Source organism: Neolamprologus multifasciatus, chromosome 17 (genome assembly GCF_963576455.1).
Source record: "Neolamprologus multifasciatus chromosome 17, fNeoMul1.2, whole genome shotgun sequence".
Classification (NCBI taxonomy): Eukaryota; Metazoa; Chordata; class Actinopteri; order Cichliformes; family Cichlidae; genus Neolamprologus; species Neolamprologus multifasciatus.
Genome location: NC_140455.1, coordinates 5,612,052 through 5,636,620, shown reverse-complemented (window position 1 = coordinate 5,636,620; position 24,569 = coordinate 5,612,052). Strand labels below are relative to the sequence as shown.

Sequence of the window (24,569 nt, the reverse complement as noted above, 5' to 3'; positions counted from 1 at the left end):
GTGCAACAGCTGATCACATGGAATTCATTACTATAGTTTTTGGAACAATCTTTTTGTGATTTTGATTGGTTCTTGGTGGGCCTGTGTACTTTAACGAATCAGTACACTGTCATATGGTAGAGGAGTTTGTTTACACCGTGACTGCGATCCTATTAACATCTGTGATTAATCTAAAGTCTTTGTAGGAGGTGTTGCAAATCAGCGAGAATCGCGTCAGTGTTAAATTCTTCTGTGACGCAGGTATTAAATGCATGGCAGATTCCTATTTCACTATTTTGTCCATAGAAGTTTCTCAACAGTGTATATGTTAACATCCTGGCTCCAAATTCCACATGCTGTAACATGGGTACATGCAGGGAATCCTTGTTTTCCATCTCACATGCAAATGACTGTGGGTGAGAAATCTGTCTCTACAACATTTAAGCCTTCAAGTGTTTCATGACCCTGCCATGAGCACTGTTTTTATAATAACTGAGATACACTATATGCAATCTTACTCCCACCATAGGTTTCGTGAACTGAGTTACCTTTTTTTCCCGTAAGTTAAGAAAATAAAAAATTGCTAAAAAAAAAGGAAATGCACAGCATAAGCTGTTGGATTGGATCAACATTAAAAATTTTGGAGTTTTTTGGGGGAAATTTTAGTTAAATACAGTAATATCGTCATAAAGGATTCCTGTTAGGTTAACGTGAAACTGAAACCTTTGTGATGATTCTTTCAGTAATTATACTGAAGTGATAACAATGCTTTGCATAACAGACTTTCCCCAAAGCTGTTCCAAGAATCATATGAAGGTGATGGCAGGTGTATACGTGCCTTTAAATAGATGAGATGCTTCCTCTACTGATGTTTCTGCTTTACATGAATTCACTGAATCCTTTATGGCAGGGGTGTCAAACTCAAATACACAGTGGTCCAAAATTCAAAACTGGAACAAAGTCGCGGGATAACATTAATATTTATTGAAATATATTTATTCCTCCAGATATAAGAATGCATCTTTTCTTATGGACTCAAACACGTTTTGCTGAAAAACTGAATATGGAACAAGCAAAGCTTAATACTAAACAATATATATATTAGCTGTATAATACCAGTAGGCCAGCTCTAATAGTAATTTGGTATGGCTTCGCGGGCCGTGGGCCAGAGTTTGACACCTATGCTTTATGGTCTGTTTCCACCAGATAACAAACCTGTTGGCCAGTTTGCTCTTATTTTCAGTGGATCCTTACAAATTTGGCCACAGATTGGCTTGCTAATGATTGGTGTATTAGAATAGAATAGAATTCAACTTTATTGTCATTGCACATGTCACAAGTACAAGGCAACAAAATGCAGTTTGCATCCATCCAGAAGTGCTGGATGTATTGTACAGAAGTGCTTTAAGTATTACACTCAGACCAAACGCACAGTGCCTGCTGTGCATCTGTGGTGTTGTTTTTCACCAGGGCGCTGTGTGTCTGGGGTTAGTGTATCACTGAATTAAAAGATTGTATTCATTTACCGTCTCGCTGCTCTTGCTTGGCACCGAAACAAGCAGAAGTGGAAAGCTTCATGATGATGGTCGATGGAAAAAAAATAAACAGAAAACATCTGAATTTGATTATATTTCTGTTAGAGAGAAAAGAAAAGGAAGCAAATTGCCTATTTTTATCTAACATCTATATTCATGACGTCTAGTGAACAGTTACATGGGCAAAATACAGAAAAGATCTCCCTGCAATATTCATTCGTCCTGCCTGGTGTGTTTCATGAATGAAAAGCAGTTGAGTGTGAGGTGGGAGAGAGGGAGGTGCTCATATCAGCGAGAGACCTTTTTTTTTTTTTTAATAGAAAAATTGCATTTATAATCTCCTTGGCTCTGCCTTTTGCAAAGACTTTTAATTGTCACTTTTTATTCAGGTCACAATAAAGTCCTGACCCACAGTCCTTTTGGAGATCCAAGCACCTTAAACAGCTGTGTCTCTTTTTTCTGTCCTCAGTGAGATTCACCACAGCCAAAGCCTATGTGGTCCATGCTCTCGCGATGACCACTACAATGTAAGTATTACTGTCTGTTCTCTAATCTTCTGCTCGTGGGGTGTTGAAAAGAGCTCGCTGCAGATGCAGAAGTAGCAACACTAGTTTTTGATTTTGTATTCACAAACTTGTTGTCTGACGATCTCAAACATAAGACCCGGGAGCCAGAATTTGGCCACTGGACAGCTTTGAAAAAATGTGAAGAAGAGAAAGAATTTTGGACAGTTTTATAATTTTTATTGCTTTTCCTACTAATAAAAAATTACTCCCATGAACATTCATATTACACCAAAGTAATTAAGTAATAGAAAACAATTAAATGACATAAAACTTCTACTGTGGAAGATTTCAGCTTTATTCAGTGGGTCCAAAGTGGAGAAAAAAGCTACCAGAACATTTCTGTAATTTTACACATTTATTTCTTACAATTTAAGTCCAAAGATCAATACTGATAGATTAACTACAGTATGTAGAAAAACAGAGAAATCCTCTTATAATTGCATTAAAAAAACCTTCTAAGATCTTTGGAGGATTAAATGTGCTGTTAAACTTCTTTTCTCTGACAGAAATTTGAGTTTCACTGGTCCTGCCCTTGGAGATTGCACTCAAATGAGTCAGAGATCCCTTTTTGCACAGTAAAAATTTCGTACCTCACAGACAGACATGAACATTGGCTTATTTAATTTAATTATGTGTTTATTTGCCTGCTGAAAGCTTTGTGAGATGAACACTTTAGAAACTGTACGAGTTTTTCAGAGACTCCATGAGAAAGTGTCTTGTTGGAGCAGCTCATGGTTACATATGTTGCAACTTGGAGCAAGTTAAAGTAAATGTGAGCTACCTTCAACCTGTCCTCAGGCATCAACCTCTTGACACTTAAATGGTATTAAGCGGTTGTGAACTGTCATTGTCTTGTGTTGTAACAGCACAGGTTTTTATGTCAGATGATTACGTCTGCAGAGAACTCGGTCCAGTTCTTCCAGTGCCCTTCCCGCAGAAAACTGGAATGCATTCCTTCTACTCCCACTGCTTTCCCATATCTGTTTTTGAAAAACCTTTTTACATTGAGTAATAGTAATCAATCAGTGACTCATAAAACACTGAGTTTTGCACAACCTTACTTTGTTTTCCTGCTAAATGAAAATCTATCCGTCAGCATTTTCAGAAGAAACTGAAGACGGTTTAGATATGCAAATACACCAACTGACCTAAGAATGTCTAGAAATGCTATTAAAACAGCTTGAGTATTTTCCCAAGAACATCTCATCTGTTGTTTCCCTTGATAGCTAATTAAAATTCGAATATAAATTATTAATACTAAATATTGAAACTTGTTAGCGTTTTGGGTCCATCTGTGCCTGTTTTGTTCATGCCTTGCATTTTTGCTTTTTGTATGTTCAGTGTTCCATCAGTCTTCTTTTTTCTCTTCTTCACTCCATCTTCCTATTTCTTATTCCTGCTTTGTTTCCCTACAGGGTTCAGTCTGTAATGCTGGCAGGCCTTGTGTCTGTGTTCCTGGTCTCCTACGGTGAGTTCCACCTCCAGCACATCACCTTTGACCTCCCAGCTTGTAAGCTTAACCTCTTCTACCTGCAAAGAGTTTTTCTCCTTTAAATAAACAGTGCTTCTCACGTGTGGTGTGCGTAGAACAAAAAAAGTTTACTTTTTTTAGTTTACTGAAAGATTAATTTAAGAAAGTGTTTATTTTAGGGAAATGATATGCTCCAAACACTTCAAAGACACACACGTCACCACGTGTCTTTTATCAATCTCGCACACTAAATTTGTACACCATCCGTGGATGTGTTTCTACTTAAGATGCACATCCACATCAGTAAGAGGCTGTAAAAATTGATTTTTTGAGATTTTGGCAGAAAGATTTTGGTCTTTTAAAGACGCTACACATATAACGGCGTATTTACACCATTGAGCCCTGCTCTCAAAAACTGACATCACTGTCTGTGAAGCTGGATTTAGAAAAATAAGTGCTTAAAGTTAAAGTTTTAGCTTGTTTAACGCCATCTTCTCTCATTACGAACGTGAGGCAATGTGGTTGGTTGGTTGGTTGCAGCTAATAGACTTACATTAGCTTATGTTAGGTAACTAGTGACAGAATCGATAAAACAGATGAAAATAAGGACACTAAAATAAAAAAATCAGTCTGAGGGGATAACATTTGGGCTGCAACAATGAGTTTTATGTTAAAAAACGGAGGATATACTGTCCACTTCACTGTCTGTCTCTTTAGCAATAAGTGGCTATCTGTTGCAGTGTTGCCAGCTTAGCGACTTTGTCGCTATATTTAGCGAGTTTTCAGATCCCCTTAGCAACTTTTTTTTTCTAAAAAGCGACTAGTGACAAATCTGGTGACTTTTTCTGGTGTTATTGGAGACTTATTTATGACGACTTTTTGACGTGAAAGTGCGGGTTGCTCTTAAGACACCTATGCGTCCAAACTGCAAATGAAACGCGCACGAGCAAAGCCGCCGCTCCCGCACTAACTGTAATGCAGTCAATTCTTCTTTTACTGTTATGCTGTTTTGTGGATCACAAGGTTTAAAGGAGCACGGTTGGAATTGTGACATTAAAAAACAATAATTGCTAAAAGAAATTTAATTTGTAGTTCTAAATAAATTCTAAATGCATTTAAGACATGCTTTACTCACTTTATGTCTCGTTCCACGTTGTTATTTCTCTCTTCAACAACGTAGGTTACAATTATATTAGTATGACCAATTATGCAAATTAGGCAATGACATCATTTAGCGACTTATAGCAACTTTTAGGACAGCCAATAGCGATTTTCCTTACTGAGGAGTTGGCAACACTGATCTGTTGTTTGGCTAGCTACACTCAGACGGGAAAATCCACCTGTTAGCCGTAATGTTTGTCAGTTTTTGAGAGCAGGGCTCAATGGTGTAAATTAGCCTTTATATATGTAGCTTTCATGTCCTCTTTAAATCTAGATGTAATTAATTTTCTGTAGAGACATAATGTCTGGGACGCTCACATGAATGGCTGAGTTGGTTATATAGCCTCTTACACAGAGGTCCAATTTTATCTTTATGTAATCTGTAATGATTCCAATTATAGACAAGACTACAATGTGCTTACTTAATACACACAGTTACCAATGTCTCCATTGGTTTTATGTGGTTTCAGACACAGACATTGAAACGTTTCATCCGATATCCTTATTAATGCTATATACGGTTCAAGATGCTAAAAAGTAAAACTGAAAAAACATGCTAAATATGTTAGCTTTAGCGGCTTGTTAGTGCTTTGATTATCCTAAAACTTCCCTTGACCTCTCTTTTTTGTTTAGATAAGTCTTATATATGCTAGTTTATTCAATTCAATTCAATTTTATTTATATAGCGCCAAATCACAACAAAAGTCGCCTCAAGGCGCTTCATAGATACAGAGAAAAACCCAACAATCATATGACCCCCTATGAACAAGCACTTTGGCGACAGTGGGAAGGAAAAACTCCTTTTTAACAGGAAGAAACCTCCGGCAGAACCAGGCTCAGGGAGGGGCGGCCATCTGCTGCGACCGGTTGGGGTGAGAGAAGGAAGACAGGATAAAAGACATGCTGTGGAAGAGAGACAGAGGTTAATAACAGATATGATTCAACACAGAGAGGTCTGTTAATACATAGAGAGCGAGAAAGGTGACTGGAAAGGAAAAACTCAATGCATCATGGGAATCCCCCGGCAGCCTACATCTATTGCAGCATAACTAAGGGAAGATTCAGGGTCACCTGGTCCAGCCCTAACTATATGCTTTAGCAAAAAGGAAAGTTTTAAGCCTAATCTTAAAAGTAGAGATAGTGTCTGTCTCCCGAATCCAAACTGGAAGCTGGTTCCACAGAAGAGGGGCCTGAAAACTGAAGGCTCTCCCTCCCATTCTACTTTTAAATACTCTGTTAGCTTAGCTGTTGTTAGCTTCTGTAAATTGCTAGCCTACAGAGGGAATACTGTTCATAAAAACTGCATGCATCAAATTAATATGTGTGAAGAATGGCCAAGCAAGAAGTGTGGAAGAATTATTTATGTATACAGTGCTTTTCATAAACACGAGTACAAGTAGCACACAAATCAAAAGAAATAAAATATGTCACTCATATTTATCAGTAAACAGAATTGTCTTTAGCAGACTTACTTGAGTCTTATCTGAGGCGCTATTATTTTTATCTTTTCAATTATTGCTCGTAATTTCTGCTTATGTCAGTTTTGAGTAAATTCCTATTTATTGCATTACGCTTACTCTTTCTTTCTAAGAAAGGCTTCTTGCTTCTCTCTCCTTTTGCCTTTGTCCCTGAGACACAAACACAGACTGTCATCACATTCAGCAGATGTTCAGCATCCAACTTCCATGAAAGAGCCGTTGCTATTGCACAACATTTTAGGGAACAGAAACAGTCAAAGAAGCAAATGTTCCAGATAGCTTTGACCTTAAGTAAGCTGTCACTTTAATGAGATATAAAATAAAACATATTTTGCCTTTGAATTAAAAAAAAAAGTAAAAATTGTAATACACAGTAAAGTTCTTGTTAAAAATCTGCTCATGTGTCATCCCCTCTTAATTTTATTGCCTCCCTGTGAGCAGGTGCTCAGAGTTTGAAGCCCGAGGATGGAGCCTCTCTGCGTTCAGGTGCCGTGGACCTCCCGTGGCAAGATGAGCTGTGCTGTGAGTCACCTTCAGCCCACCTGGGTGTGGAGGGAGGCAGCGCAAATTCACCAGAAGCAAACCTCTCCCAATCAAATCTCCCACACAGTCCCGGCTGCACTTTTAAGAGCTCGAGAATTGATTCACATCATCCCCGATCCTCTGGCGGTAAGAGTTTAGCGCCAACATGTTTCATAACACATACATTAGGCCTTGATACAAAGTGTCTGTCAGTGTTGTGTGTAGATACTCATCTGTGTGATCACTGAATCACGACCAGGTCCAAACGGGTCTGCTCAAAACGTAAATGAGATCATTTCATTTCTGTACGTTGACATACTGAAATCTAAATTATGGTCGTCAGGTTTTTGCAAAACCTCTAAAAAGTGTATTTTTTTTAAATTTTGTATAGATGCAGAAATTAACATCTGATGAAAAACTATTGTGTACTTATGTTGCTCCCACTTGGCTGATGAGTCAGTGTTCATAAGGTTTATCTCACTAGGATTTTGTGTGTTTTTATTCTTTTTTTTTTTTTTGCAAGGAGAAAAAATACTCGGCACATAGGAGTCATAATTATAAAATCCCCTCTCTGTGTTGTATGGATCTGAAAGTACACGGGGAATGGTGCAGAGAATTTGTTTATTTGCGCTGATCTATTAGGTGCTGTGTTGTGTAAGTGCTTCCAGCTTTATGTGAATTTTAAATCTCCAGATTCTTTATGATGCCTAACAATCAGGAGTGATTCACCTTCTGTAAAACACAGGAGCTAGACGAGATCAGGTAGGTGGTTTGATCCCTGGCACCTGTCAAAGTGTCCTTGGGCAGGATATACACTCCCAAAACGAACCCTTATTTACACTGGTAAAAAAACAGAAAAACAACTGTGTATGATAAGAAGAGCGTGCTGTGTGAATGGATTAATGTAGCATGAAGTGCAAAGTAGGTGTTGAAAATTAAGAATTGGGTGCATTTTATTTACAGACACAAACAGCACGCACTTATGCTTCTTTCATTCATGTTTTTCCACTGCTTTCAGCAGCCAGACGTTTCCCACAGTGATGGGAAACTGATAAAACCGACCATTTGCCTATATATGTAAAGCATGTACGTGCAGTAAATAGATTTGATGTTCTGTTCTATTTCTGATTGTAGTATGAAAGCTAACTGTATTTCAGAACTTTTACTTGAGCAAAGAGCCCAAGGTTGTTCATGCAGCGAAGGATTTCAGTGCTAGAGAGGGTTTGTTCCTTTTGACCAGGCTGGAGGAGGCCTCTCCCCAGACTGCCACTCAGTCTCAGGCTTCTTCTAAGAATATTAAACCAGGCTGTTTTCTCAGAAGCCTTCATTTGGAGGTTTGCCAACAGTCTCCTAACATGCAAATGTAATTTCTTTTCAGGCACCTGTTTGGACATCCTCTGCAGAATTGATGGAAACTGGCGAAATTTAATCTGCGATCTTCGGTCTCGTGGTCAGCCGTCCGACAGTCTTATGGCAGTCAGCTTACGGCGGCAGTTGTGAGTGTGAAGCGGCTCTCGTTAATGGCTTCATGTGCGTTTTGCCTGTTGAGAGTGTGTGAATGAGTGATTGTGTGTGCCTTTGTGTGTTTTAGTCTGATTGGCGATGTCTCAACTGCTCACTGGGGGGTTAAGTGTTTATCTCACTGGCTCCAGGCTTGTACTGTGGTAGGCTAATGCGATTAGGTTAGCACTGACCTAACAAGCACTTGAGAATTTTACTCAATGGTTTCCCCCTCAAGTCTGATTTATTAGCTGTTTTGAGATTTTTTTGAGCACTTAAAGTACTTTTTCTCCAAGTCAACAAAGATATAAGAAAATGTAACAAAAGATATAACACAACAGTGAATTGAATAGTGAAATGTCACTAAAATGCACCAAACTGAAACATGATAATCTATACCAAGAAATGCCAGAACCTTCTGACTGAACTGTTTTACCGTCTGTTTACAGATTTCAGCAAGATGGTGACTATTCCGCATCTGAAAATCCCGTTGTTTGTGAGGCGCAGGATTCCTTCATGTGCTCACTCACTCTTGACCCAACAACAAGCTTTGTCGCCATGGTAACTGTCAGCATCTCTGATGCCGTGGCTCCACCAGTTCTGCTCAGAGTTCCTGCCCGACCTGGTGAGAAAGGCATGATTCATAGCGGGGAGTCATTAAAGTAATAATTAAAGTAATAATAGTAATAGTAATAATTTCAGCTAATAAGTTTACCTTGTAAGACAGTGACATTCAGGTATTTGGTCATTTTTCTGGTGTTTTATATGTGTGACCACACTGTTTTAAGTGTATTACGGTTACCAATCAAAGAAGCAAGTTCCCAAACAGTCTTCTTTTTTTCCACACATGAATGGTCCTAAGAATACATTTAGTCTATGTATGACGGTAATGCCGAACCTCTCACTGGTTAATTCTCCATTCTGACGTCCAACCTTAACATGATGGACAGATAAGGAGAAAGACCTTTCTATAGCTGCACTGTGACCGGAATGCAGCTAAAAGCGTGTGTGTGCAGCCGTGAGATCTCCGCAGTAACAGACAAGCACTTTGTATGCTGAGTTTGTTCAACCAGACCGCTTAGATGAAACAGCACGGAGCAGAAAAGAAACCGAGTAGTAACAGTCAGGCTTTTGCTGTCTTTTCACTGCACCGCTGCAGTCTTATCCCTTTGGTTCATTTAATTGAACTTCAGTGATCTTGAAACCAAACTTGTATTATTCATGTCTTGTAAAAATAGAGCCCCCTTAATGAGGTGTCGATTTTACATTTTCTCAGCCAAAACTCTAGGTTTGAGGCTCTCCATTCAGCGTATATGTATTTACAATGTGTTATATATTGTTTGCATCATGTAAATGGCTAAAGTGGCTGTTGCCTTTTTGTGTTTTCTCTGTATTCTTGGAAAAAGAAAACACTTTGTGGATTCAGTTTATTCAGACTCAACTGAGTTATAAGAAGCACCAGGAACTGGCACTCGAGGCTATTTCCTGTTACCTGCACTGTGTGAACTGTCATTAAGCAATGGTGCTGCAGTTGTTGTCATATTAGGGAGGGCGTAACTGTTTCCTGATCTTGATTTAGGTACATGTGCAAATTAGACTTTGTGATGAGGAGTAGAAGCACGTAATGTTCCTAATGGCGGAGTAGTGTGGGAGCAGAACGATTTGGCTGTTACTCATAATGTTTATTGATCTCTTCTCGCCCCGTGGGCATTTTTGTGGTTTTATGAGACTTAATTATCTCAGGTTGTTTGTGTCATAGTTGAACATGTGAAACGGGGCTTTGTTATCAGGCCTGCTCCACCTGTCTGATGTTTGTCTGGGTCCACGCCGCTGAGAAACCCGCCTGAAACGTTATGTGATTTATAGATTATTAGCAGCATGCTTTGATGACATTTTACTGTTAGACTAAAGTGTAAAGTGAACTTGCCTTTTATGCCTGGTTGTGAAAGTAAATTGTGCTCAGCTTAATTTATTTAATTTTAATAATTCAGAATTGGAGCCATCATTAGATTTGCATGGCTCTAGTGGCATACTGTTAGAGTGACAGTAAATAACAAACAGTACCAGAAGGAGGCTTTTGGCCTTGTTTTCTTTTTATGGACCATGAGCTAAATCAGACTGTCTGGTTGTAACCTGTGATGATGCACTCTGACAGCACTGCAGAGTAGTTTTATGAATGCGGGTAATTTGTCAGATGTGCTGTATATTGATGGTGTTGTGAAGCTTACGTTGCTGTAATCTTTTTCTCCAGAGAAACCGAGTCCTCCAGGCAACCTGTCACACACTCAGACCATTGAGGCAGAGCTGATCGTGCTCTGGGATGACCCAGCCGACTTTGACGCTGGTCCACTGAGATATGAAGTCCGATACTCCTCTGGCACCACTCACCCGGCCTCGCAGGTAAATACTAACTATTTATACTTAGAAGATTATATAAGAGGTGGAGAGTTCTACTAAGAATTTGCCATCAATTAACAGGATTTCCTGTTTTTTTTCTTCATACCTTTGCATGTAAAATGTCAGCTAATATTTGAAGCCTGGTTGTTCACCACAAGTCCCCCAGGTTAATCTACTGAGTGTTTTTGCTTGGATCATATCGGCTTTAAAAAAAATTCTTGATTCATAGTGATTGTTATAAATCACATATAAATGGTAAAAATAAAATGGCCTGTATTTGTATAGCGCTTTTCTAGTCCCTAAGGACCCCAAAGCGCTTTACACAACCTGTCATCCACCCATTCACACACACATTCACACACTGGTGATGGCAAGCTACATTGTAGCCACAGCCACCCTGGGGCGCACTGACAGAGGCGAGGCTGCCGGACACTGGCGCCACCGGGCCCTCTGACCACCACCAGTAGGCAACGGGTGAAGTGTCTTGCCCAAGGACACAATGACGAGACTGTCCAAGCCGGGGCTCGAACTGGCAACCTTCCGATTACAAGGCGAACTCCCAACTCTTGAGCCACAGTCATGTAATGACTTTCCCTCTCTGCTTTGGGCACTCTGCCAAGCTAAGATTTCACAATCTGCTTGAGTAACATCAGTGTACTCTTAGGCATGTTTTTTTTTTCCCTGCTTCATTTCACAATTAAAATAGATTCTTCATCAAATGCATCATGCTTCATAACGATAATAATCAGCTGCTGCATGTAGAAACAGTCCAGTTCCAGTTGCAGTTCCAGTTAAGAGGACTCTAAACAAAAGCAGCAGCCATGCTGTGACGATGGATTTGACTTAGGCATCACTCCAAGTGGTCAACACCCAGCAGTCTGTGGGTACATGTGTGCATGTTCTTCAGTATTCCTTATCTGTCTCCAGGTGGTGTCTGCGCCTGGAGAGCCCAGAGTGTCTTTGGATCTGAAGCCCAAACTAAACTACACCGTTCAGGTTCGCTGCTCCGGCCCGGAAGAGCCTCCACTGTGGAGTGAATGGAGTGAACCTCACCACATCCGCCTGGATAGTAAGAGCTGCTTCCTCACAGCAGAACCTTAGGAGATGTTTCATGGGACCAGCTTCTTATCTCTCTAGAATTGTTTGAAAATCACATATAGCCACTCTATTCATCAGTTGATCTGGTACTCCATTTCATATAAGAACATATAAGAAGGAAGTGTAAGAAGTTAGTAAGTGTAAGATTTATCAAGGAGTAAAGGATATAATAAGTATAAAATTATCTTTTTTTTCAGTGAGCCTAACATGTTAAACCTGTCCTGGTGGCTGTGGGTCAACTCACATTTCTCTGAGAGGCTCATTCAGATAGGGTCAAGCACTGAGCGCAATTATGTCCAATCCAAGCTCATTAGACTGAGTCACTGAAAAACTCATATGAGTATTTCATCAGAGGTCATTCTCCAGGTTAATGATCAGCATTAAGAGCTCATAAAAGGGATTATTTACTGTATAGTCTTTTTATTTGATCACCTGTAACAAAAACAAGAAAAACTAAAAATTAAGTTTTAATTTATTAGTAACAAACTGAACATATCAGATATCCTAATCAAATAAAATTAATAGTGCACTTTACAGTTTTTGGACAGCAACAATAATTATATTTTAACATAAAAAATACTGATTTAGGTAAATACAAGTGCTGCTAACACGGGATTGCTTTGGTAAAAACACCGAGTGTTGGTCTAATAAATCTGTCAAGCACTGTCTGTATTAGTGCATGCAAAACATTTTTTTAAGTTATTCAACTCAAATCACAACAACAGTTGCATCAAGGTGCTGTATGTTGTAGGTAAAGACTCTACAGTAATATGAATTATGAAACTGAAAGTTGAAAAACAAGAGCAAGAACTGAGACATAACAATTGTTTGCATGAACTAAAATCAGAAACCTCGTTCATGTCAGCTGATCAGTGACTCATACTAAGCTTGGGCTAATTGATTCCAAAAGCTTTACACAGCACAAGTGACGGCGTCTTGTTGTATTGTCACAGCAGACATATTTGTGATGTTTTTCCTAGATAATAGATACTGTTACCCAAAGACTGCCCATGTACTGTGTGTCAGTGGCACAGTAGTGTGTGTCATGGGGTTAAATGTTTGTGAGACTCAGCAGCTCTGAGTAATCCCGTGAAAACGAGCCACACAGTCGTCCTTGTAAAACAGCAGTAATTGAGATGATGTGAGGTTCTTGGCTTGAAGGGTGACTCAGAAACTTCTGGCTAAAACGATGCCAGAACAGAAGAACACGCCGCTGACGTCCTGCTGAAGCATTCACAAAAGTTACATTTTGAGTGAGTCAGTGCTCCTCACAGAAGTTTCAGGTGGCTGTGTGACAGGAGTCAGATAACTCCCCGCTTGTTCTTTTAATGGCAAACTTTGACAAAGTTTTCATAATTCCATAGAAAGGTTTGTCTTTTTTTCTTTTGTAAAGGTCTACGTGGCAACTGTGGGTGAATGAGAATGAGTCATGTGTTTGATTTGTTTGAGTCTTTGTTTTTGTCATCTGAGTGACATCCATTTGGCTTTGTGTCTTTTGTAAAAGGCTTTTCAAAGTATAAAAAGTTAAAAACGAGATTTCTTCTTTGAGGCAGTAAACGTAACATAAAATGACGTGGTTTTTTTCTTCTTTCCTGCGTGCAGCGGTGAGCTACATCCCCAAGAAAGTGGTGGCTAGACCTGGGGAGAACGTAACAGTATACTGTGTATTCAACGACCACAGAATGAATGCCAGCATGGCCGTGTGGAAGCTCAACTTCCAACCGCTGCCTCCACCCGCCCTGTACCACCCAGTCAACCAGTGGGTAAGAAGTACAAAAAAACTCTCCCTGCAGAGGTTTTTGTGATGCTCGGAACATTTCTATGGGCCTATTTTTAAAAATGTACAGCCTTCAGTACAGTAAATATTTTTGTTGACCCAAACCAGGTGAGCAAGATCACATTGCATCCTTCAGAGAATCAAATGTATGACCTCCTGAGGTGTACCGAAGAGTGGAGCATCCCTTACAGCCAGATCTTTGTGGAAGGTGAGCTTTGTTGGACCAGTAAAAACAAGTCTAAGTGTTATCCAATGTATTTCTCTTCCCTATTTTTATAGCGAAAGTCAGTTTCTGATGTTTTAAAGTTGCTTGAAATCCATGTCCCTTCAGTGTTCATTTGACAAAGACAGGAAGCAGAGCGGCGACATGTGAAAGCAAAACAGCGTGAACCAGAATGTGTTTGTGACTGTCACCCAAATTAAATGTGTTTTTCTTTGTGTGTTTCAGGAGCTGACATTGATATAAAGTGTGTAACCAACGGGGATATTGACGCCATGGACTGCAGTTGGACTCACAAACAGCCGGATAAGCTCAGATTTCAATCCAAGTAAAGCACCTTTTCCAATCCAGTTGATATTTCCGGAGTGTTTATGTTTCTTAAAAGATGCTGCATTGTTCATAAAACGTTTGTGTGATGAAAAGCTGGAAGTTACTATACACACACACACACACACACACACACACATGCACACACACACCTACACACACACACACACACACACACACACACACACACACACACACACACACACACACACACAGTGTACCAGGACACCAGGTTCACTGAACACACCCTCGACCTGTGTGTTTAGCACTAGAGAAGCAATATCAGGAAGTTTATTTCAACAGTGCACTGTAAGTGTGTGTCGTTAGTATTATACAATACAATAGACTACAATAGTAAGTCTCTTCTCTTTAAAACCAGTGTGGCCTGACACGATTATGCAAGCTTGTTCTAACTGACTGATGTACTGCAGATGTAAGTTTAAAGATGACGAGAACATCTTATTTCATATTTCAGATCAGATTGTTTTGCTCAGACTTCAACTATTCTAGTTGTCACCAGTTCTTTAGTCTTGGTAAAGTTGTGTTTAATATTTTAATCTTTTTTTCCTTGAAGTAACAAATCTATGACATCACATCGGTGCATTACTGGTCCTGGAGAGACATTCGTTATGATGTGCAAGAACAGTACAAGCACAGGCAAATCAGCTCATGTGGAGACAAAAAAAGAACACGACTTCATCTGTTTCTTTTTGTTTTTAATGTCAGGTGGGCTGACCTGCCATGTGACGAGATGGAGGGGAGGGAGAGAGCGGGTGAGAATCTGGGGGAGATGAGTCCTGCCTGCATGGAGGGCAGGCAGAAAACCTGCACCATCCACCCTCTGAGGATGAACTGCTATAAACTCTGGCTGGAGTTGCCATCGCAACTGGGTCCCATCAGGTCCAAACCGGTCTACCTGTCACCTGTAGATCACGGTGAGAAAGAAGGATTCATTTTAATTAAAGAGCTCCAGGCTTATTAGATGTTCTTCAGCAGCACCGTTACTCCAGGTTTACCACAAAAAACCCGAACTTCTGTCGTTCCTGCAGTGAAGCCTCATGCACCCGCTAATGTGAAGGCAGTGAGCCACAGCAGTGGGGTCCTGGAAGTGACTTGGCAGGCTCCGCCTTTGCCAGTCGATGGTCTCCAGTGTCAGTTTCAGTACTACTCGCCATCCACCGTGAGCCCCCAGCCAAAGTGGAAGGTGAGCTTATCGCACAGTTTAGCAACCACACGCTGTGACTGAATGCTTGGTGTGGTGGGTTCACAAATCAATTATTCAAAAAAGCCTCTAAAGTTTGGAATGAATGATATTTCTATAATGATATGATACTGGATGATTGTTAGAACTCTACTACTGTTAGCTTCCTGCGAAACACCCAGAATAAAATGTGCCAAATGAAATATTTCTTTAAATGATACAGGATGCTCTGATATAACCTCAGCTTGTGTGTCTCTTATGAGATCAAACTGCAGTCCTCTGATTGAAAAATTCTCCTGGAAATTGGACAAACGCTCTCATTTGTGTTCTCATCTCAAAATTTGCTCAAAATACCAAAAAAAATGAAGAAATCATTTTCTGTCTTTTCATAAAATAAGGAGGCTAGACAGAGTGAGCAGATGTGTACTGCGCAGAGCGAACATTTTCCATTAGGAATGCGTGTTGTTTCTTTAATGAGCTCCAAAAATGTCTGCAGCTTCAGGATCCTGTGCGGGTTCTGTGGGCAGAGGTCGCCGTGCCAGATATGTGTCGCGTATACGTGGTTCAAGTGCGCTGCAAGCACACCAACGGCACCGGCTACTGGAGCGACTGGAGCGAGTCTGTCTACTCCACTCCGCAAAACAGCAGAGGTAAAACATGTTATGAAAACAGCAGCGGTGGCAGCCTTGACTTCTGATACAAATGTTCGTTTCCAGTCACATCTGACCATGTGATTTCTACTCTAATGGACATGGCGCACACAAATGCCATCTCCTAGCAGAGAAATGCAAAAGTAAAGGCTGCGAGTGGATGTAATGTTTGCTAATTGATCTCCTCAGCTCCTGAACGTGGCCCTGATTTCTGGAGAATCCGTCAAGATGATCCACACGGAAACCAGTCTAACATCACGCTGCTGTTTGAGGTACATACATTACAGTGTTCAGCTTTTTTATTAAGAGTTAGGTACAGTGATATTCTTCTTGTCTGCAGGTCCCTCTAAAAACACAAAAAGACGCTAAACAAGTATTTTCTCTGTGGCTAAACCTGATACTTTTTATTCCTCTGTGGGGTGAAGCTTACTATTTGATCAAATGCTATAAGAAAACACTTCAATAAACCACACTATTCCCTATTAGGTTATTTATTAAGACTATATTTAAATTGCGAGAACTTGAATATCTCATCATCTACAGTACATAATATTATTAAAAGATTCAGAGTATCGGGAGAAATCTCTGTGCCTGATTGACAAGGGTGATAATCACTTATTGGATGCCTGTGGTCTTTGGGTATCAGTATCCAATAATGAGGAAGAAGCCATATGAACATGACCCAGAAATGTTGCTGTCTGCATTGAGGCAAAGTGGAAACTGTTCTGCGGTCAGACAAAAGTCAAATTTAATATATATGGCCTGTATTTATATAGCGCTTTTCTAGTCCCTAAGGACCCCAAAGCGCTTCACACAACCAGTCATTCACCCATTCACACACTGGTGATGGGAAGCTACATTGTAGCCACAGCCACCCTGGGGCGCACTGACAGAGGCGAGGCTGCCGGACACTGGACCTACCACCACCAGTCCAAGACCAAGACTGGACTCGAACCGGCAACCTTCCAATTACAAGGCGAACTCTCAACTCTTGAGCCACGATCGCCCATATTAGAGTGACGTGAAGAAATATAATACAATCTGGCGCTTGAAGTTACTTTTTCTGTTAGGGAGGATTTGTTTGCTGTTGAGGTCAATGTTAAAATAAGTTCTTTAAAAAGCCAAAAATGATTTCATATGAAGGCAATATGAGCAGAGAGTACAAGCGTGCTGAGATTGGCTCTGTTAGTTCAGTGAGATAGTCAAAAACAACTATGTCTGCATTTTTATTTTGTTAAATACGAACAAAATGATAGCAGAAGTGCTGCCACGTGTCCGGATACAAAGAGAGGACCAATGTGTTTCTTTGGTTATTTAATAAAAGGCTTAAGTTCAAATCTGCCTTCGCCTTTGCAGTTTTGTCGTGTTATACAATATTTGAAATGAAAATTGTTTAAATGTTCTCAATTTGTTTTGTAGAATTTCCCACCTTCTGGGAATTCCTATTGTGTGGATGGATTTATAGTCCAGCGTCGATCCTCAAGCGGATCTGTGCTGAGGGAGAAGATCGAGCTGACGTCCTCCTACAGCTTCGAGTGGAACCAGGAGCTCCAGACTGTGACTGTGGAAGCCAACAATAGTTTGGGGACCTCCAGAGACAACATAAACATGACACTGGAGAGACAGCCTAAAGGTGAGTGAGTGGGAATATAACAGGACGTGTGACCAGTCACACACTCAGTGAATTTATTCTATTAGGCGATGTTCTTGTCACTCTAGCCTGAGGCTGTTCTTAATCAATCAATCAATAATATCCCTCATCCTCCTTATTATATTAGTATTCCAAAAGAAGCTCAGTGTGATCATGCTGGAGGCTGTCAAGTTTTAAATAAAGAATAAAATAAACCATATAAGCCATATATTGATATAATATCTTTAAATCAATCCAGGATTTCATCAAGAGACAGGCAGTTTTAACAATCTCAGGATTCACGTTCCTCTGAAAATATAAACCTTAGCTGAGATCAAAAGTGTTCTTGAACACGGAAAAATGTACAGGCTCACAAAAGCAAGGGCAAGATTCTTAGCAAACAGTCCAGGAACCTTTCATCAGTTCTTACAGATTTATGGACACTCAAACGTGCACAGACACAGGTGCAGATTTACGGGAAAGAAAAGAACAAGGTGGTCAGTGGTGTCCATTCATGGCAAAATACTTACTGGAAACATCATTTTTGTCAGCGCTTTAATAATCATCAAGGCTTGTATGTTGAGATTTTGACAAGCCCAAGATGAACTCATGTTTCTATATGTGTTTATTTGCCAGTGTGCTTCTTCCCCAGCCTCATAACACATGCTTGAAATGCTTAAAGCAGAGGTTAAAACCATCCATTTAGTTTAAGACTACATCTAAAATAATTATCTCTGGGAGCTCATAAGAGCCGTGATAGATGCCCAACATCCATTAGTTCTAGTGCAGTGAGTGCTAAGAGTAATGGGAACATAGGAAACAAGGCTGATGTCTAATGTGTGTGTGTGTGTTTGTGTAACATTTTTCTCTTCCTTTAATCATGATTCAGAGAATAACTGTCAGAATAAATTAATTGTCCATAAAGATGGACTGTTTTCATAATTTGATTATTAGAGAAGAGTTTTATTAGCAGCAACCTGAAGACGAGAACACAGCAAATTTGTGGTAAATCATTGAGCACCTGACTTAGAAATCTCCTTTGGTGGAGTTCCACACAGAGCAAAAGGACTAACAAGCATCAAGTGGATATGCGTTTGTATTTCCACGCCAGTTTTTTTCTGCCTACAAACATGAATTAAACAAGTTTTACCGGGAAAATTCTTTAAATTTATAAGCGCTTTCACTTTATTCTGGTTGCAGTGAGTTACAGCAGCATAATCAAGCTGGCATAACCAATCTTACACTGAATAAGAACTGTCGAAAACTCTCTAGCAATTAAAAAGTCAAGTCGTGTAGGTTAGGACGACTTAAATTTGCACACAGCAAAAAAAGAAGATCGGTGGTTCCTGTTCCACATTTCAGCTCCGAGATTATTCCACAAAACACTTTTCCAAAAGGTGGAAAGGCGCTTAATTGAATTGGTTTTTGCTGAAAAAACATACATTTAATTTTAGTTTGCTGTGAGTTTGTATGTTTGGTGTAATTGGACGTGAAATGAATTTTATTTGTTGTTTTTCTTCTTTTTTTGGTGGCTGAGTTTTGAAAGCATTGTAAATACGCTTCCCTGCAGGAACAATTAAATGACCCATCGACTGGGGGAAACTAAAATTGCTTTGGCTCAGTTTTTCACAGCTGTTTGCAAGAGTCTTTTTTTCTTTTAACGTTTGATGTGTAGTGAGATTAGTGCACATTTGTGCTCCTGTCAGCAGCAACTTTAAATAAATAGTCATGATTACACACGTGCACGTGCTAGCATCACTGTCCTGAATGCTCCTTAAGCTGGTAGCTGAAGCTCAGTGAGCGTTATTCAGCCTTCGATGTTGACAGATGAGAGAAAAGAAAAGCAAAGAAAAGCCACTGTGAATGTCGAGGTCATCTGACCCTGGATGAATTCAGTTGTTTCTTTCTGCACTGCAGGCCGCTGCGTGCGTTCATTCCACGTGTTGCTTATCAACAGCACATGTGTGTCACTGTCATGGAGCCTGTTGGAGAACAGCTTGGTGCCTCTGTTCATGGTGGTCGAGTGGTTGCCACACAAGCAGCAGGACTCTGGGCCAAAAGCAGAGACGTGGGCCAGACTGCGCTACACTGATTACCCCGTCTATCTGAGAGGTAGTACATTCTCTTCTGTGTTAGTTACACTGTTATTTCACAGTCTGGTTATGTTAAGTTAAACTAAGCTGTAACAATTTACATTTATCCCATCAGGTGATTTTTTTGCCTCAGAGGAGTACGGCTTTTTCTTGTACCCTGTGTTTGCTGAGGGAGAAGGGGAGCCGATTTACACTTTAGGTATGCTCACTGCGCACGGGTCGTGTCATCTGCAGCACTAAAGGATGACAAAAGGCCTCTTGTTGTTCTAGCAGTTAAAGCTCTGATGTGTGTTACAGCCACCAGAGGAGATCCTGAGGCCTACATGATGCTGATGATCATCTCCTTTCTTTTCATCATCCTGTTTGTCACCCTGGTTCTCTCCCAAAACCAGTAAGAGCTATTCCAGAAAAATGTATTTACAAACTGACACAAATGTGTAAGAGGGTAAAGCGATAAAACATTCAGACTTTTTGCAAAAAAAACCTCTCTGGCCATTTTTCAGTGCTGTGACTCAGGAACAGGAGAGACTGTGACACTAATCTTTAGCGCTCACCAATCAAAAGTCGTCAATTAGTAAATTACATTTGTCTGTACAGGCCTGGATGTACTGTAAACTGTAGCTTGCCTGGTTTGTGGAGGTACACAGCCAGAACATGATAATTCTAGGGTTCACCGTTTGATCTTGTAAAACTAACCCTGAATATACACGGTTAGTTTTTTTTATCCGAACAGACACTTGTAAGAAATGATATATGATAGTAATTTCTATGGTGCAGTCTAATTAAGGGCACAGAGACACTGACCATGAAAAATTAGTGGTGTGACATTTAACAGGTCACCAGGGTGTAATTACGCTTGATGTTGGTGGATAAAAGGTGGAAAAATTAGACCCGAGAGAGGAAGGGAAAAGGAGTGTTTAGGCATCAAATGTCTAACATGAATATCTGCTACATTTCCAGGATGAAAAAGTTTGTATGGAAGGATGTTCCCAACCCAAGGAAGTGTTCATGGGCTAAAGGAATAGACTTCAAAAAGGTATGAAATGTACACTGTGAATGTCACTGTTGACTCATCCGTTTATTAACCCTAAAATCTTAACATCTAGGTCATACTAGCCCTAAAGAACAACATCATGTGAAAGAAGCTAATTTGCACTGTTTTCAAATAAAAATTGACTGAGGTAGCTTAGTATAAGTCGGAGAAACAGTCTGACAGATGCTGTTACCTAACACGGTCGCTTATTAACATGATCTTATTTTCTTAAAGAGCGAGTGGAACCTCACATATACCTTTTGTTAAATTACAAGTGTTTTACAAGTGTTACAATTACAAGTGATTGTTTTTAACTTTTAACTTTTGTGTCAATTAAAAAGAGACCAGAGATATCTCAGTGGAAAAAGAATTATTCAAAAAAGTGCCGCACAAAGGTTGGAGGTTAATCGAGAAAATCACTCTGCAGAGGCACAAGGAAACAGCCAGGTGAACAGTAGGATGGGGAAGGTGGCAAAGGTGACAAAAACTGGCAAAAGCGAGGCAACAAAGGGGAAGACAGGACTATATGTACACACACATGCAGAGGTGATTTGTGATCAGACACAGGCAGGGACGAGATACAAGCAGAACTAATGAAAGTGTGGCAGAAAATCGCAAAGGAGACAAAAACAAAGACAGGAAGTAAATACAAAAAGAGACACATGAGACAGGAAATCATCAAAGTAAACAGGCAGTAGTCAAAAGACACAAAACACTGATAATGAGGACAGGAAACTTGAAAACGATCATAATAACAGAAAGAGAGAGAGAAAGGAAATGAAGGAAATAAAAAAAAAAAAGATGAGATGGCACAAACTAAAAACAACAAAATACCAGCAGCAGCACCAAGATTCATTTTATGCTAAGCTAACTAGCTGCTTCATATTTAATGAAAACACTTGAGAGTGATCTTGATGTTCCCATCAAAAATTCAGGTAGAAAATGCTCTATATGCTCTATTCCTTTGGATAAAGTTCTGATTGCATGTTTCTTGTCATCACATGATACTGAGATGAGTCGATTTAAAAACACTCACCATGCAAGTTCTTCAGTAGTTCCTGTCTATCTTGATAAATAAAGAGGCAGAAGCATGATGAGTTTGTGGGCAACATGTTCGTCATGTATGTTTGTCGCCATCTGTAGGCTATTAATGCTTGTGAGCGGTTTGCACTGCTACCTTCATGGATCAGTACAGCAAGAAAATATGCATTTAGTCTCTTCTTAACGGTCTTTTCCATCATAAGTGGATTCTCTGTATTCTCATGGCCATATGCTTCATTATTCATCAGCTCTGAAACTTTCTCCAGGTGGACACCTTTGACTATCTGTTCCGACCTCAGGAAGGTCTGCCGGTCTGGCCGCTGCTCATGCCCAATGAGAACATCTCCCAGGTCATTATAGTGGACAAAGTTCTAACTACAGCTCTGATCCAAAACCCACTTCCAGACCCTGCAGATGCCTTAGCTGGCTCCCATTCTCCTGGGTTTGACCTGAATGTTGATCAGTTCATGGAGAATGAGACTCTCCCTGTTGAGGGTCCTTCTTCAGCTGTTCTGGATATGTTAACTACTTCAAGCCCAAGAGCAGATGATCTGCAGCCAGCTGATCCCTCAGTGGACCAACATCCAGGTAGCACCGACAACTCTGGGCAGTCTTCAGTCATCTACACCGCTGTTCTGGTCTCCAATCCCAGTCAGGACCAGCAGCCCCCCATTCATCTGCCCTACAAGGATGGTAGTGGTAACAGCTCCAGCGATGAGGGAAATTTCTCTGCCAACAACTCTGACATTTCGGGATCTTTTCCCGGTGGCCTCTGGGAGCTGGAAAGCTGTCGTGGTTTGGAGATGGATGACCCGAGGCGCTCCTGCTCGAACAACTCTGTGGAGGAGCTTTCTCAAACATCAGAAGACGAGCATGACGTGAGACGGGAGAAGGACTTGTATTATCTAGGAATGGACTACCCAGCAGAGGATGAGGAGAGTGAGAAAGACGACAAGCAGAGTGAAGACGAAGAAGCCAAAGTGGAGCTGCTTAAAAGTACCACTTTGAACAGAGGGCACTGTTCCGTGGAGTTGCATCCTTTGCTCGGTCAAGACAACCTGAGCGAGCCCGGGATCCTGCCGTCACCGTTGGCGTGTGGCTTCGCCATGCCATACCTGCCTCAGTTCAGAACTGCTACGTGCACAGTGCAACACACACAACTTGAACCCAGCTGTGATTAACGTGTGCACCATTAAATCCATAATGTCACGCATCAGCATTTGCCAAAGCTGATTTGCATCTGTTCCTTTGGGCATAATGAGGTGTGAGGCCAGAAAAAGTAAAAAAAAAGAAAGAATTACCTCAAGTTATGTATGATTGCAAGTTGATGTTCATCAATGCTGCTATTGTGTGCTGTTGGAAAAGAATCAGGAGGGCACAAGCCTCAGGAGAAAGCATTTCTTTCTTTCTTTGTTGGGCATTAAAACCCAGATTTTACTGTGCCATACTGCAACTGTGCCGTATCTGTGGCTGTTAAAAAAGAGAAGAGCTACAGGGAAGGCTGCGCAAGCAGCATACCGGTCTTTGAGAAGAAAGGAAAAAAAGAGGTCTTACAATAGGCGTACAACCGATTACGCACAGGTGGTCATACCATACAAGCTCAGAATCAAAGGGTGCTCTTTGTGCCTACGTTTGCACTCGCCATATTACAGAAAACCGTTCTTTTCATTCTCACTACTGATTCCTTTTTGCTACATTCACAGAAAGATTAAAGAGGTTCACAGAGAATGGGGAAAAAAAACAAGGAAGTGAGAGAGAAAAAAAGGCTCATCATCTGTATATTTTCAGCTTTCTTGGCACACATTTGAGTGTAAAGTAAAAGCAACGCTTGGATGTTGCTTCAAAGCTATTGGTGTGACTAAATGAGAACAGCTGAAGGTGGTGAATTACTGCAGGCAACGCTTTTGGACACTTCATGTACTGCAGTGCAGCTTTTGTACCAACATCTGCATGGACTATCTCAGCCATCAAACCATCAAGCCTTTTTGCACTTTGTGCTTTAATGTGTTTAAGAGTTTGTTCCAGTATGTGAGAAACGTGGTGTCTATTTTTGTGCTATAGTTTTGCTTGGCAACTTAACTGGACAGCTTCTTTATTCTGTAAGAAAATGAAAAAGATTAAAGAAGGAGAATCCTGAGGATGTTTAAATTGAAAAGTGATGAAAATATAAAAATATGATTGACAGAAATTGTTGTTCTAAATGGAGAATGTTGTCTATTTTTCATGGTGAAATAAAGTATTTATTGTAAGTGTGTTTTTTGTATCACAGGGACTGTTATAATGTTCACACTGCATGGAAATACAGATACAAAAACTTTTCTTATACGCGCTAACACTGAACTGCAGTAATAGTCTGCCACCTTGTGGCTGGAACCAGTAAATACATTAAAATTTCACCAGGCTAAGGTTTGTGTCACTTCAGTCAAATATATAGGTAACTACCACACACAGTAAATTTCATAAATTAAATGTGATAACTTTTGCTAATATTTTAGCTGTTGAAAAAGGGTCTGTCTGCATAGTCATGTTACTTCTCCAGCCTGATTGCTGTATGCCCTCATATACACAATTTGAAGTTATTACTAGGTGTCTGATAGTTTCAAGACAAAAATGGGAAATGAATACACAGTATTCAAACATTTTAATGGACAGTATTTGCTGATCAATTCATTCAAAACCTTCCTCATATTCAAAATATATAAGCCATACAGAGGGTTTTTATTGTCCAACATGATTACCTGATTCATTTAAAAAGAAATTGTATTTAGTCATCACGTTACAAACCAAAAAAGTCTTGTTTTTCCCTCTGCACAACACAGACAAGTCGATGTCTCCTTTCTATAAACCACAGGAGCTTTTAACACAGACTGATCATCTAATAAATAAAATG

The 24,569-nt window shown here is 40.2% G+C and overlaps 1 protein-coding gene across 5 annotated transcripts in view; it reads left to right on the top strand.

Moving 5' to 3' along the window:
• lepr (leptin receptor) overlaps positions 1–23,928 on the top strand; it is a 51,642-nt gene extending 27,714 nt beyond the window's left edge. For all 5 annotated transcript variants that reach the window (XM_085138644.1, XM_085138646.1, XM_085138649.1 and 2 more), the window contains 20 exons: positions 1,984–2,041; positions 3,496–3,548; positions 6,632–6,859; positions 8,091–8,208; positions 8,662–8,837; positions 10,464–10,612; positions 11,537–11,678; positions 13,310–13,470; positions 13,593–13,692; positions 13,933–14,032; positions 14,758–14,966; positions 15,081–15,235; positions 15,729–15,882; positions 16,072–16,154; positions 17,302–17,515; positions 19,430–19,624; positions 19,721–19,804; positions 19,903–19,996; positions 20,566–20,641; positions 21,946–23,928. In XM_085138644.1, coding sequence (XP_084994770.1) covers positions 1,984–2,041; positions 3,496–3,548; positions 6,632–6,859; positions 8,091–8,208; positions 8,662–8,837; positions 10,464–10,612; positions 11,537–11,678; positions 13,310–13,470; positions 13,593–13,692; positions 13,933–14,032; positions 14,758–14,966; positions 15,081–15,235; positions 15,729–15,882; positions 16,072–16,154; positions 17,302–17,515; positions 19,430–19,624; positions 19,721–19,804; positions 19,903–19,996; positions 20,566–20,641; positions 21,946–22,860 — 3,464 coding nt within the window. In that variant the 3' untranslated portion in view covers positions 22,861–23,928. The remainder of the gene's footprint in view (positions 1–1,983; positions 2,042–3,495; positions 3,549–6,631; positions 6,860–8,090; positions 8,209–8,661; positions 8,838–10,463; positions 10,613–11,536; positions 11,679–13,309; positions 13,471–13,592; positions 13,693–13,932; positions 14,033–14,757; positions 14,967–15,080; positions 15,236–15,728; positions 15,883–16,071; positions 16,155–17,301; positions 17,516–19,429; positions 19,625–19,720; positions 19,805–19,902; positions 19,997–20,565; positions 20,642–21,945) is intronic.
• The last annotated feature ends 641 nt before the right edge of the window (positions 23,929–24,569 follow it).